The following is a 14,732-nucleotide window of genomic DNA, read 5'->3' on the forward strand; positions in this document are numbered from 1 at the left end:
ATGTATGCACTAGATAAAAGGCAATTGTGAGGCGAGATATTGCTATTGATTTGCAAATTAAATGTCAAATGTGGATTGGCATACTGAGGTGGAGTCCCTTCTCCCGGCACAGCGGCCCTTAGACCCTATATTAGACGGCAGCAGGAGAGAGTGTGTGCGTGAGTGTGTGATCAGATAAAAGGGGCCATGGTTATAAAATGGAGTATGGTTACAGGGCAGGAGGATTGGGTGTGTGCGTGGGGATGTGGCCGAAGTGTGTGTGTTTGTGCGAGGATGTGGTTTTCTCTGGGTACTTCCAGTGCAGTTAAACGCTTACAGACAGACACACACACCTCCTGTGGGTTGTCTGCCTGTTGTACCCTGGCCTAGTTTCACATGTATCAGGTGTCATATTAGTTTCCATGGCAGTGTTGTTGCCATGGCGGTGTGGTGGTGTGTTCTGCGTTGTGCTAATAAAAGTAGAATGTAGAGTGCAACCAAAACATTAAAATAAGAAATATGTACACACAAGAAACAGCAAGACACAGATGTGCAAGCATACAGTAGCAAGTTGGACATTTGGAGGGCAGAGAAGGCCAGAGTGTACAGGTGAGTTTTGAGCCCAGATTCCACAAGCGTGGAGCAGCGACTGTGAAGGCCCTGAGCCAAGACCAGGGATGTGAAGGCCCATGTTGTAGAGAGCAGGGGGATGTGAAGGCCCATGTTGTAGAGAGAGAGCAGGGGGATGTGAAGGCCCATGTTGTAGAAAGCAGGGGGATGTGAAGGCCCATGTTGTAGAGAGCAGGGGGATGTGAAGGCCCATGTTGTAGAGAGCAGGGATGTGAAGGCCCATGTTGTAGAGAGCAGGGATGTGAAGGCCATTGATATTATATCTGTGCCATGAAATAGCAGACTATTCCCCAAGTGCCATTTACATACACTCTAAACTCTAAGTCCATTGATATTATGTGTGTGTGTGTCAGATCTAGAGGAAGAGAGCAGACAGCTATCTCCTCTGGCCTGTGAGCCAGCAGGCACTAGGACCACACTGCTTCAGTGGCTCTCTGAGCTGATGAAGGAGCGGGCAGCACTGGACAGTCTGGAGCAAGCGGTGAGACACACACGTCACTCACACACACACACACACACACACGTACTCATGCGTCACAGGTGCACACACATACACCCTCATGCTTTTTCTCTTACACACGCACACATATGCACACACATGTACTCTGCACACTGAAATTTACACACACAGAAAATCCAATATGACACACACACTCACATACAGATACAGAAAATACACACACACACAATCCCTGTCTGAGCCCTTTGGTTGGTCTCTCAGCTAGAGGACCGGTGTGGCAATGTGACCCTTGACCTACGCTTGCTGGACCCAACCCCAACCCTGAAAGCCCAGGTGACCTCCGTCCTGCAGCTGCTCCCGCCTGATGCTCCTCAAGCCCTCCTCTCCGCCACACATCTGCTGGTCAGCGCGCTGGACGGTGAGTCCCCGGGATTGTTAATCCGAGATTTCAATCTGACTGGATTATTGGGGCAGCCATGGCCTACTGGTTAGCCCTTCGGACTTGTAACCGGAGGGTTGCCGGTTCGAACACTGACCAGTAGGAATGGCTGAAGTGTCCTTGAGCAAGTGTCCCCCTCACTGCTCCCCGATCGCCCGATGTGTTTCACTAATTCACGGATTGGGATAAATGCAGAGACTAAATTTCCCTCACGGGATCAAAAGAGTGTGTGTGTATATATATATATATATATATATATTAATCCAAGATATATAAATACTAAAGGGCAATACTCATACAACAAGCATACTCATCTGTATAAGTATATATACTCTTTTGATCCCGTAAGGGAAATTTGGTCTCTGCATTTATCCCAATCCGTGAATTAGTGAAACACACTCAGCACACAGTGAACACACAGTGAGGTGAAGCACACACTAATCCCGGCGCAGTGAGCTGCCTGCAACCACAGCGGCGCTCGGGGAGCAGTGAGGGGTTAGGTGCCTTGCTCAAGGGCACTTCAGCCGGGCCTACTGGTCGGGGTTCAAACCGGCAACCCTCCGGTTGCAAGTCCGAAGCACTAACCAGTAGGCCACAGCTGCCCCCAAACTAATCTGCATACTAGGGGTGAGAATATGAATAATTTGAAATGTTTGAGTAAGTGTTAACAATTGGTTATTCAGTTATTTGCGTTGCCATGCCAACACTGCTATTATGAGGGTGCATTATGACGAGGTGGATAGCTTCTGGTCTGTCCAGTACAATACGCTTATCAACAGGTCTTGTAGCCTGGAAATCCAGACTCTGGAAATCTAGAAAGATTAAGGGTCTCACCACAACTAATGTAATGGTCCAACTCGAGGGGCAACACCAAGCATGCATTTGAAAATCTCACTGCACGCAAATTGGATAACACAAATTGGATAATTGTGCTCCCGCGAGAACTCTTGAGATTTCCAGGGCACAGGTCTTGAGGAACGCATTGCAAAGATATGAATTCTGTGATGAGCCTTTTATTTCTCTGCATCTCAAATATGTTACATAAAACAGAACACAGAAATGCAAAATCCACTTTATTTTGATTGCAACGTTCTAACTTATCAGTAACTGTACTGGCCTCACAGAATGTTCTTATTAAAGAAGAAATCCGGACATTTTTAACTTCAAAATCGTTTTTCGTTAGGGTCTCCGTGTGTTGGAAAGCAAAAAACCCGACAAAAATTGATTCTATCAAACCAGAGCTCTGCCCTTGCTGCAGCGCTTCGAAATTAGCTAACCTTTGGGGGCAAGCATTTAAGCTCAAGCATTTAAGCTCGACCTCTAAACACACTCAGAAAACAATTCCAAGACCTATGGAACACAAATTGGTTCCTTACGAGACACCACCGTGCTCGTTTACCTCAAATAGTGTGGCGAAACATCAGACTCAGTACTCTTGTTATTCACGACTGCACAGTCCTGCATCACAACTGAACTCACGGCGAAAACACTCAGATACTTAATGAGAGATGTCACATAGACAATAGTGTAGATGAGATGTGTTATTCATAGTGTAAATGTGACATATGTGTTATTAAGTCCAAGTGTGTTATGAGTGTGTTAATGTGTAAATGTATTTTCTGCAGAAATGTCCGATGAGGGGCTGACTGCTCTATCTTCCTGCTGTACCCCTCCTGTCCTGCAGGCTTTACAGCGACTGGTGAGTGTGTATGCGTGCATGTGCGAGTGAGTGAGTGTGAGAGAGAGAGTGTGAGTGAGAGAAAGTGAAGTGAGTCATTGTGTGATGTGAGTGCAAGAAGAATGGAAGGCAGGGGCATTGTAGTAAGCAGGCTAAACCGGCAGTAGTGTGGTGGCTAAGGAGCCGGGCTAGCATGCAGTAAGGAGCGGGTTAGCATGCGGTACTGTAGTGTGGTGGCTAAGGAGCCGGGCTAGCATGCAGTAAGGAGCGGGTTAGCATGCGGTACTGTAGTGTGGTGGTTAAGGAGCCGGGCTAGCATGCGGTAGTGTGGTGGCTAAGGAGCCACGCTAGCATGTGGTAGCCAGAACAGTTGTGGGTTTGATTCCTGGCTGCCACCGTTGCGCCCTTGAGCACGGCTCTTAACCCTGAGTTGCTCTGGGCAGACTATTAATTGATGTATGTAAGTGGCTTTGGATGAAAGCGTCAGCCAGTTGAATAAGTAAAGTCAGGGAATGAAACCCTTAGTATCTGTCGCTAGTACATGTCTTAAGGTATCGGGGAGTGAGGTCTATGCACTGTCTGTACTACACACCAGGGCCGGCAGAAGGCATGGGCATGCTGGGAAATTGCCCAGGGCGCCAGACCACCAGGGGTGGCGCAGAGTGGCGGGCTATAGGCTACAACATTGAAAATCCATTGATTGTCAAATAATGACATAGACGGTTTATGCTGGAGCACCAAGTAATTCATTTTCAGTGATATCGGTTAAATAACGGTCATGAATGAGACATTCAAAACCTAGGGCTGCAGAATACAGAAAAGTGCACAGGTTATAAAGTGTTAAGGTAATATGATGGTCCCATTTCTGTATAATAGCCTGTAATGATATGTTTATATTACTAGAGAGCCTAATTGCTTAATTGCAGGCTACCGTTTTTTCCGTGAGGCCTGGTCGCAATTGTCCCACAAAATGTTATTATTTTTCTGTGCGGGCCAGTAGCGCTAGAAAGTAGCCATGTTAGGCTCCCCCACACACTGAGTCCAGAACCGAAGAATCCAGAATCTGCACGCTGCAGCAGGGGCTTCTGGGAAGGATAAGGTAGCACACAGTCTATGAACATGGGGGCGACATATTCCTATGCCCAGGGCACAGGATTGCCTTCCGCCGGCCCATACACACACACGCATGTGCACGCACAGGCACGGACACACATCACATGCACTCACACACACACACACTGTACCTATTAATGAAAGCATGTGGGAATTAAATTTGTGTGTGTGTGGCTCCTTACACACTCTTCTGTCTGAGACTTCTGTCCACTCAGGTGCTATGGTTGGGATGTGTGTGTGTGGCTCTTTACACACTCATCTGTCTATGTTGTCTGTCTACTCAGGTGCTGAGGTTGGCGCGCACGTGTGTGTGTGTAAAGAGCCACACACACACACACCAACCTCAACACCTGAGTGGACAGACAGAAGAGTCTGTATAGAGCCACACACACACACACAGACTCTTCTGTTTGTCCACTCAGGTGCTGTGTGTGTGTGTGTGTGTGTGTGTGTGTGTGTGTGTGTCTCCTTACACACTCTTCTGTCTGTGTTGTCTGTCCACTCAGGTGCGAAGGTTGGCGTCCGAGGGGGCGTGTTCTCCAGTGGACCCCGTCCTGGCTCAGGAGGCGATCTTCCCGCAGGTGCAGTGTCTATTCGCCGCCTCAGGCGTCAATCTGCACAGAGAGGCGGAGACTGTGAAGGCAGAGGGCGGGGCCTTGACAGGATGCCTCCCATTGGTTATGGGAATCGCAGTCACAGGATTGGCTGCTTTGGGAGAGAACAAGTGAGGGGAAGAAAAGAAGGGCAGAGAAGAGGAGGAGCAGAGGAGAGAAAGAAAGATGGAAGGATGATGGAAGGATAGGGAAGTGGAATAGGAGAGAGGGATGGAAAAGGAGAAGAGGAGCAGACAGGAGAGGAGTATGGGAAACACACACACACACACACCACTCAGAGGAGTGCTGCAGTCTGCCCTCTCACACACACACACACACCACTCAGAGGAGTGCTGCAGTCTGACCTCTCTCTCACACACACACACACACACCACTCAGAGGAGTACTGCAGTCTGACCTCTCTCACACACACACACACCACTCAGAGGAGTGCTGCAGTCTGCCTAATGGTGCTGTCTCTCACACACACACCCCACTCAGTAAGGGTTAAGAGCACAAATGCAGATTGGATATTATGGGCTCCCCTAGTGGTGGCTGCAGAAACTTCAACATTACCCTCTACTGTTGAAAAGGCCGGCAGCAGACCACAGGGTGTGTGTGCGTGTGGACTGAAAGTTACCTTGACCTTGACTGTGCTCTTGAATGCCAGTGGTGCACCAATAATGTTGTTAAATGATTTTTTTATTGATTATTTTAATGAGCCAAGCTGATTTACTGCCTTTATGTCACTGTGTTTACCACACACACACACACACTCCTCAGAGGAGACCATCAGCACTGACATACACACACACACACACACCACAGATATTCACACTCCTCACTAAAGACACACAGGCTGTTTCTCAAAGCCAAGGCTGCTATTTGAAGGATGTTATATCAAGTGTCGGCGAAGTACTGTTCCAAAGTCAAGCATCCATCAAAGTCTACCAAGGCCGAGGTCCTTCGTTTTGACAAATTTTAAAGGATACATGTGTGTATCGTCTGGGTGCTTGGAACACCCACAATCCTGTGCGCACATTTATGGAGAATTTAAAAATGACGGTGGTGCATTCATTGTTTCTCTAAAAGAAGCGGGCAGGAGGAATCATTTTCAATAACGCACACCTGCTGCTTCCTGCACACTCGCTAGTCTGTTCCATTGAGCGCTTTCCAAATGCTAAAGAAGCCTCGTCTTTGAAGGATTGGACTCTGCAGGGCTCAGTTCTACCAAGCACGGATTCGAGGATCCTCAACTTTGAGAAACAGCACACACACACACACACAAACTTCCAGATTTCCTCAGACTCACGTGGACATTTGCGGAACACTGGTGTCATTTACAGTAGAGGTCTGTTAATGTTTTGCTACAGAACGACATGAAATGTTTGTTTTTATCTTTTTTAAATGCAATTTAATCCCAGCTGTGTTTAAGTCCAACTTGTCGATTAAGTGTGTCTTCCTCTAAGCCGTTTTTTGTAATTTCTATTAAACAAATTAAATCTCATGACAGATTTGGTATCTGAATGTGATTAATGCCATTCTAGCACAGGGTCACTGACAACACCTTAACCTCACACACACACTCACAAGTTTAGAAATCACACCTTAAACCTCACACACACTCACAAGTTTAAAAATCACACCTTAAACCTCACCCACACACTCATATGTACAGTATACATTACTCACACACACACAGTCATACATACAGTAAACATTACTCACACATAAGTCAGAAAAATCACACACAAGTTCAACAGAAGTGAAACAGGTGTTTTAGAAAGACATAACTTTATTAGACTTTACCTAACATGTGTGTATATGTGTGTACAAGTACGTACGTACGTACACACACACACACACACACTCCTCTTCAGAGATGGAAAGTCATATGACTGATGTGTGTGTGAACCTAGATAAGTTGTGACTGCTGGGAATGAATCTCTCTCTCTGACACACACACACAAAACACACAGAAGTAGACACAGACAGGTTCATGTACGTACACACACACACACACACACACACCAGATGTTAACACATTCAGACTCATGCATACATAATATTCTCCCTCACACACATACACACACACACACACACACACACACACTGCACCAGTAAAATGTCTCGTGTTCATTACTGTATATGACTGCAGTGTGCCATCAGAGCCCAACGTTTAGTTTAGGAGTACCTACGTATTTTACACACACAGCTGTTCCAGCTGCACAGACGTGTTCCTTTATATGTGTTTGGTTTCTATGTGATCCCCTTATGGTGGAAAAGCCCTAATGGAGAGGACACTGTCCACACACACACCTGCAGTACATACTCTAACACACACACACACACACACACTCTCCCAGCCTCACACATACCATCTTCCCTTTAAAACTGAGGCAGAACTTTCTTAAAGCAGTAGCCTCTGAACACACACACACACACACACACACACACACACACACACACACACACCCTCCTCCAACACGTTCTCATGAATATGCATAGAATTATGTTTGTATAAAGTTACAAAAACATTAATAAATTATCAGACAGCTCACACACACACACAGTTTTCCCTTATGCTCAGCAGTCTTCGCTCAACCATACACACACACACACACACTTTTCCCTTATGCTCAGCAGTCTTCGCTCAAAGTTTGCATAGTGTGGAGAAGGCAGAGCATGTGGTCTCCAGACACACCCCCTCAATGATATGAGCCAATCAGAGCCCTCTCTGTCCTTCCGCGGCATCAGAACCACGCCCCGGTCCAGCAAACCCAAACGGAACGCAACGCGGAACCCTCAGAAGACCCAGCTGACGGGAACCCACTGGGGTTCAGAACTGAGGCGTTCCACCGCCGCCTGCAGAGCGTCGAAGGCCCGGTCCAAGTTGTCGTTGACGATGGTGAGGTCAAAGTAGTGGCTGTACGCGCGGCGGATCCGAGAACTCTCGTCCACCGTCTTCTTCAGATCCGTCTCCTGGGGGGGGGGGACAGGAAAAGACACATCCATTGCTCTTTAGAATGCAGAATATGGTAATAAATTATGGTTATTACGACGCCAAAGTGACTTACAGTATTAGTGGAAAGTAATAGTTTCAAATAAAGTTGAACATTAAGCATTATAGTAATGGTTGCTCAAGGGCCTTGCTCAAGGGCACTTCAGCCATTCCTACTGGTTGGGGTTCGAACCGGCAACCCTCCAGTTACAAGTCTGAAGCCCTAACCAGTAGACCACGGCTGCCCCGTTAACTAGTAGCCCGTTTTATCTTCTGACTCCGCACCATCATAGAGTTGAATTTACTACTTTTTACTACCTCCACAATATTTTTTACTACCAACACGACATCAAGCAGCAGCCCCATGCAAAGCACCACTTACTACTTACTATAAAGGTATACTGTACATCATAAACATTAGGTACACTAACAATTTCTAATTGTGATCATTAAGATGTCATTGTCAACGACAATGTTTTTTTGTAGTGTCGAGTTGAGTTTCAGTTGTCCTTACCTTAACCCGAGCCCTTGAGTTATCCTAACCATAGCCCTTAGCCCTAATAAGGTGAATAATAACCTTGGCACTTCTTAAAAACAAATGACACTTAAAAACCAAACATGTGTGGTGAAAAACACCACTGACTGGGGTCTGTTGCCGATAGGAAATGATAGATTTTGGTTAATTTTCATGGATTCAAATGCCAATATTATAGGCTAAATTATAAGCAAAATACTAAACATTGACTGTGGAATCAAGTAGGTGACAGATGCTGTAGATGCTTTCAAATTTAACATGGTTTAAACCAGTGGTTCTCAACCTTTTCCCCCCTGCGACCCAAATTTGAATATACCAACTCAATTGTGACCCAATAGCAAATTAACAGCACTCATTCATTCATTTTGTTTTAGAAAAAAAATATGATTACACATTCGAATATATGAACATTTAATAGCCTAATGACTACACATTGGGATTCTGTTTTACTATTAGTAGGCCTATCAATAAACAATAACATGATGGACTATGTTAGGCTATCAATTTCTCAATGAGAGATCTGGGGCTGTCTCCCTTTCATAAGTCTATCAAAATGTGGGGTGATTAAAGACCGTGCGATCCGAAGATAATGTTCGACATTCAGTTTGTTTCTGTACTTGTTCTTTAGAAAAAGAAAAACAAAATCCGAATTCAGTCCGCGACCCTTTCAGAACATCATGCGACCAAAATTTGGGTCGCGACCCAAAGGTTGAGAAACGCTGGTTTAAACTCATATGTTGCAGTATAAGTTTTCTGTCACTGCAATAAAACTAGCCTATTTGAAATATTTTGTAGGCCTGCTGTTTATGGAGCTAAATTTGTCTCAATAATATTCACATTTAAGCATTCAATAGCCTATGTAAACTTGAACAGTCAGTTAAATTGTTCTCATAAAAGGAACAGCTATGGAGCTAAATTTGTCTCAATAATATTTGTATATGCGCAGAGAGAGGGGGATCCACAAATATTTCTTGATTTGCATGTGTGTTTTGATATCTACAAATAAAAAAAATCATATTTGTAACTCGTATATTGATTTTTACAAATATAGATGTGCATTTGTAAATAAAATGGCATTTGTAAAACCGAAAATTTCATTTGTGAAATGTGATTCTGCATTTGTGGATCACCAGCACACGCATTCATCGCTTTCCAAAGTTACGTGTTTTTGAGACGTTCTTCACATGAAGTCACACAAATCCACACGTAAATAGGCCTACTTTCAAAGAAATCGCAATCCAGTAGATGGCGACATCCACAAATATTTCTTGACTTCAATTTGTGTTTTGACATCAAATTTGTAACTTGTAAATTGTTTTTCACAATTGTAGATGTGTATTTGTAAATGAAATGGCATTTGTAAAACTGAAAATTGCCTTTGTGAAATCTAATTTTGCATTTGTGGATCACCAGCACACACAGTTTTCGTTTTCACATTTGTGGATCAGCATTTGTGGATCACGTATTTTTGAGACAAACTTTGCGGCAGAGAAGCCACTCAGATCCACAAGTAGCCTGCTGACACTTTCTAATCCAGTAGATGGCAGTGTTGTACTATGGGACTCATAACCAAAAGATTCTTTGCTCAAATGCCATTTCATTTACAAATACACATCTACAATTGTGAAAACCAATTTACAAGTTACAAATATGATTTTTTTTATTTGTGGATGTCAAAACACGGATTGCGATTTCTTTGTGAAAGTAGGCCTATTTACGTGTGGATTTGTGTGACTTTCATGTGAAGAACGTCTCAAAAACACGTAACTTTGGAAAGCGATGAATGTGTGTGCTGGTGATCCACAAATGCAGAATCACATTTCACAAATGAAATTTTCGGTTTTACAAATGCCATTTTATTTACAAATGCACATCTATATTTGTAAAAAATCAATATACGAGTTACAAATATCAGTGTTTCCCCTAGAAAATTTTTCAGCAGCGGTACTGTTGATCGTAGGAACACCCCCCCCCCCCCCCCCCCAAAAAAAAGAAAATGTTGAAAAAATGACTCCTTAAATGGTGACTTCTGGTGGATTTTTTCAGATTGAGTGTTACAAATTATGACATAACCATCAAGACAAGCATTTACAAAGCATGATTATTGCAGTACTTGAACAGGATTATTCATGTTTTTCTTTCACCTTTTTCATTTACATTATTAGTAATTAGCCACTGTACAACTGTACACTGTAGGCCACTGTACAAACTATTACTAATTAGAATTATTTATGATGCATTCAAAAATAATTGATGTCCTATTTTTTTTTAATTAACTTTTGCACAGCACTGTATAAACTATATAGACTTCTCTTTCATGTCATTACACTGTATTGATGCTATGCAAGTCGAATTGAGTGCCTGTCACTTTAAGGGTGTGACGGCCAGTGGGGCTTGCTTGATTCTCACGGTTTTAAGCTAATTTAGTAGCGTTGTTGTGCATGGTGCATAAGAATATGTGGATGAAATTAATTATGTTTTCCATGTCATTTGGTAAAATAAATGCTCAAAAAGCTTTGGTGAGCGCTACAGGAATTACAAACTATCTCCAGATGTAAATGGTTGCGTATCCTATTACTCAAATTCAATTAAACCCACCAATAGGCTAGCTAGACCTTAGTTTCACAGCCTAGGTATTTTAGCAACACAGGGCTTGAAAGCATTGCCTGTATCACAAACAAAAACGAAGCAATGCGTGGAATTTATCTGGGAATAGGCTACTGAAGGTAGGGGGGAGCTACCTCGCTGGCGTGTTTAATTTGGTTCCTTGGTTAACATAATGTAGGCTACGTTTTTTTGCACAAAATTGCATCTGCTAATAAACTTAAACATAAACACAAACAAGCATGATCTGTGGAATCCCTGACTGCGCCTTCAACGTTAGCCTACTATTATTTGTTGACATCAAACCTGAACGAACGGCAGCTGTTCCTGAAGTTCACTTGCATGTTTTTTTTTTTTTTTTTAATTAGCCAACTTTTTTTGCAGTGGCGCTTGAATTCCAAGAGCGGCGCTGCGCCGCTGATGAATACATTGTAGGGGGAACACTGAATATGATTTTTTTATTTGTAGATATCAAAACACACATGCAAATCAAGAAATATTTGTGGATCCCCCTCTCTCTGCGCATATACAAATATTATTGAGACAAATTTAGCTCCATAGCTGTTCCTTTTATGAGGTTCTTCACACAGTTGTCATCTAAATGCAGTGTTTTGTAGGCTATTCAAAGCATTTCATGTTCATCACTCAGTTGTGGTGTGGGCCTATGTCTTGAGTGATCGCTGTCCCTTGAAATGTCTGGGACTTTAAATTACGTTTTAAAGGAAACTAACCACTCGGTGAGTTGCAGTTTTGAAAACGAACGTTAAGGGTTGTTTTAGGACATGTTTGTGCATGCCTGTTGCAGCCACTCTGAAGCAGTAAAGGCGATTCAAAACGAGTCAGAAAAGTCGAGACAGGACCAATTGTCAAAAATTCGGTGCAACTCTAGTTCATCCAAAACAAACCAGAAAAGGGACTCAAAGTGCTAAATACCGGAATTTTCCTTTAACTCTATGCTGTTTTATTGATGGACAGCGCAGTCTTTGATTCAGTTTTTCTACTGTTTTAATAAATGACACACGCACTTGCGTGGTTAAAGTAAGGAATTGTTTTCACTCGTTTTCTTGCAATTCCCACGTATCATTAGATACTAGGTGTAGGTTACATTAAAACAAATGTTGTCGGTTACCATGTCAGTGACTAGTTTGAACTTTGTTACTGATGGGCTTAGATGGAATAATTTCATTATTGTACGGTTCTGGATGATCACAGTCAGATGGCAGCGCCACCGTCAGCTGAACGAATGCTTACACACTAGTCAAGTCCACAGTTGTTAAAACTTCCAGCTGAAGTAGCCTAGTGCGAACTGAGAGAGCCTAACGGAGTGAGTGTAGCCTATATTTTCTTAGCTGCTATCAGAGTGATAGGCTAGCCTACATCTACCGCTTATACATAAATAGTATCAGATGAGTGACAGAAGCACCGGACATTTGACCAGCAGGCCCATATGATAAACGCTGCTCTGGTTCCTCTGGTAGCCTGCGGTAGGGCCTAGATGACGTGAAAAAGCGAGTCGCCAAAAAGCATCCCTGCATCCCCCACCCCTAAAAAACTCTTCAGATCTGCACGATTCATATATGTCGCCCAAACTAACGTGAAGGAGGCGCCAAAAAGTGCGCTGTTTGCATCCCTGTAATATCAACTGAGGCAAAAAGGCGAAAATGTTGTTGGTGTCGCTGATAGGCTGTCAACTACGGAACTCTACACAGTTTACTTCTACGTCATTGCTATCAACTCCGACTCACTCAGGTCCTGTTAGCACAGATATTTTTCAATTAGGCTAGATGAAGTTAAAACAAATATTAAGCGAAAAGAAAAATTTACTACCAAGTCAAATTGCGTTTGTTACCTTTTACTACCTTTCAAGGGTAGTAATTGGTAACATTAATTTTGGTAGATTCTTTTTACTGGGCATACTGTTATCAGGCGAGTGACAGAAGCACTTTATGCTCCACTGCCATCAAGTAGGCTAATATCGCACTCTCCTCAAACTGGATGTATATATAGTATAAGTATATATACTCTTTTGATCCCGTGAGGGAAATTTGGTCTCTGCATTTATCCCAATCCGTGAATTAGTGAAACACACTTAGCACACAGTGAACACACAGTGAGGTGAAGCACACACTAATCCCTGCGCAGTGAGCTGCCTGCAACAACAGCGGTGCTTGGGGAGCAGTGAGGGGTTAGGTGCCTTGCTCAAGGGCACTTCAGCCGTGCCTACTGGTCGGGGTTCGAACCGGCAACCCTCCGGTTAAAAGTCCGAAGCGCTAACCAGTAGGCCACGGCTGCCCTTAGATGTAGATGTCTTCTCTTCCTACAAGAACATGCGGCCAAGTCCCGCCCTACTCTGCTTTTGATTGGCTAAACACATTTGTTAGGTTGAAAGCAAGAGCTGCCATTTGTAGGTGAACTCAGAGCGATATCTCGAACAACGAAAATGATGACCCTCGTCTATGATGATTTCCTTTTTTTTTTTTCCCTAAGGAAATGTTCCTCACAGCCGCGACACGACGGTATGGTACTTTAAGCCCTGTGTCCACCACAGCGTTGTGCATGGCCCTGAGAGTGTGTGTGTGTGTGTGTGTGTGTGTGTGTGTGTGTGTGTGTGTGTGTGTGTGTGTGTGTGTGTGTGTGTGTACCGTGAGCTGTTTACTGGTGATTCCTGCGTCCACCACAGCCTTGTGCATGGCCCTGAGTGTGTCCAGTTGAGGAGCCGCGATGAACACCACAAATGGCATGAACTCTGCTGTCTTCAGTACCTTCAGAGCCTACACACACACACACAAAGGAAATGATCAGCTCGATCATCGATTGCATGAACTCTTACACAGACACATACACACTTAAAAAAAATATGAGTGTATGTGCTTGTGCAGTCTCTCTCTCACACACAAACACACCTGTGGGTTGACGTCGAGGATACAGGTGCGTCCGGTGTTGACCACCTGGTGGATGGACTGGATCTTGGTTCCGTACAGGTTGCCATCGTACTCGCCGTGTTCCAGGTAGCGTCCGCCCTTGATGTCCTGTTCCATCTCCGGCCGGTTCACGAAGCAGTATGATTGGCCGTCGCTCTCCTCGCCCCGGGGCGGCCGTGATGTAACTATGGAGACCGTGGGGTCATGGGGTCAATATATGGAGAGAACATGTCCAACGTAACGGAGAAGGTGAGCTGCTGGATTTGTGCCTATGATTGGCTCTTGTGTGTCCATCTGAAGCACCCTATTTGTCAGTCTTACGTTTGAATCAAAATTCACATTTGAAAATGTGTTTGTCAACTTTTCACTTGAGAGATGTGCTTTCATCAGGTAATACACATCAAAAGCTTGAGATGTAGCTGAACTAGCATGGGCGTCGAGTATTGGCCTATTTTCTGAACTAGCATGAGTAGAGTATTAGCATATATTCTGAAGTAGCATGAGCGTAGAGTATTAGCATATATTCTGAACTAGCTTTGGCGTAGAGTATTAGCACATATTCTGAACTAGCATGAGCGTAGCGTATTGGCATATGTTCTGAACTAGCATGAACATAGCGTATTTGTAAAAATGTATTTTTTAAATCTATTGGCAGTATTTTCTGATTTATGGAATAACTAAAAGAGATATCCAAAATTCCCTGAGTAAAATACTTTTCATCTAATATGTCAACACAATGAAAAAGTCATTTTGAACCTGGCTTCATCTAATGTTCAGAT

At 43.8% G+C, this 14,732-nt stretch overlaps 2 protein-coding genes across 8 annotated transcripts in view; one reads left to right on the plus strand and one right to left on the minus strand.

Annotated features, from left to right (window-relative positions):
- The window catches only part of gsdmeb (gasdermin Eb), a 10,437-nt gene extending 5,307 nt beyond the window's left edge, over positions 1 to 5,130 (plus strand). For both annotated transcript variants that reach the window (XM_042107264.1, XM_042107265.1), the window contains 4 exons: positions 963 to 1,090; positions 1,331 to 1,487; positions 3,134 to 3,207; positions 4,806 to 5,130. In XM_042107264.1, the coding sequence (XP_041963198.1) occupies positions 963 to 1,090; positions 1,331 to 1,487; positions 3,134 to 3,207; positions 4,806 to 5,027 (581 nt within the window). In that variant the 3' untranslated portion in view covers positions 5,028 to 5,130. The remainder of the gene's footprint in view (positions 1 to 962; positions 1,091 to 1,330; positions 1,488 to 3,133; positions 3,208 to 4,805) is intronic.
- Positions 5,131 to 6,669: 1,539 nt separating this feature from the next.
- pals2a (protein associated with LIN7 2, MAGUK family member a) overlaps positions 6,670 to 14,732 on the minus strand; it is a 30,892-nt gene continuing 22,829 nt past the window's right edge. For all 6 annotated transcript variants that reach the window (XM_042107258.1, XM_042107259.1, XM_042107261.1 and 3 more), the window contains 3 exons: positions 13,936 to 14,138; positions 13,675 to 13,803; positions 6,670 to 7,874 (listed from right to left, as the gene is read on the minus strand). In XM_042107258.1, coding sequence (XP_041963192.1) covers positions 7,698 to 7,874; positions 13,675 to 13,803; positions 13,936 to 14,138 — 509 coding nt within the window. In that variant the 3' untranslated portion in view covers positions 6,670 to 7,697. The remainder of the gene's footprint in view (positions 7,875 to 13,674; positions 13,804 to 13,935; positions 14,139 to 14,732) is intronic.

Source organism: Alosa sapidissima, chromosome 10, assembly GCF_018492685.1.
Source record: "Alosa sapidissima isolate fAloSap1 chromosome 10, fAloSap1.pri, whole genome shotgun sequence".
Classification (NCBI taxonomy): domain Eukaryota; kingdom Metazoa; phylum Chordata; class Actinopteri; order Clupeiformes; family Clupeidae; genus Alosa; species Alosa sapidissima.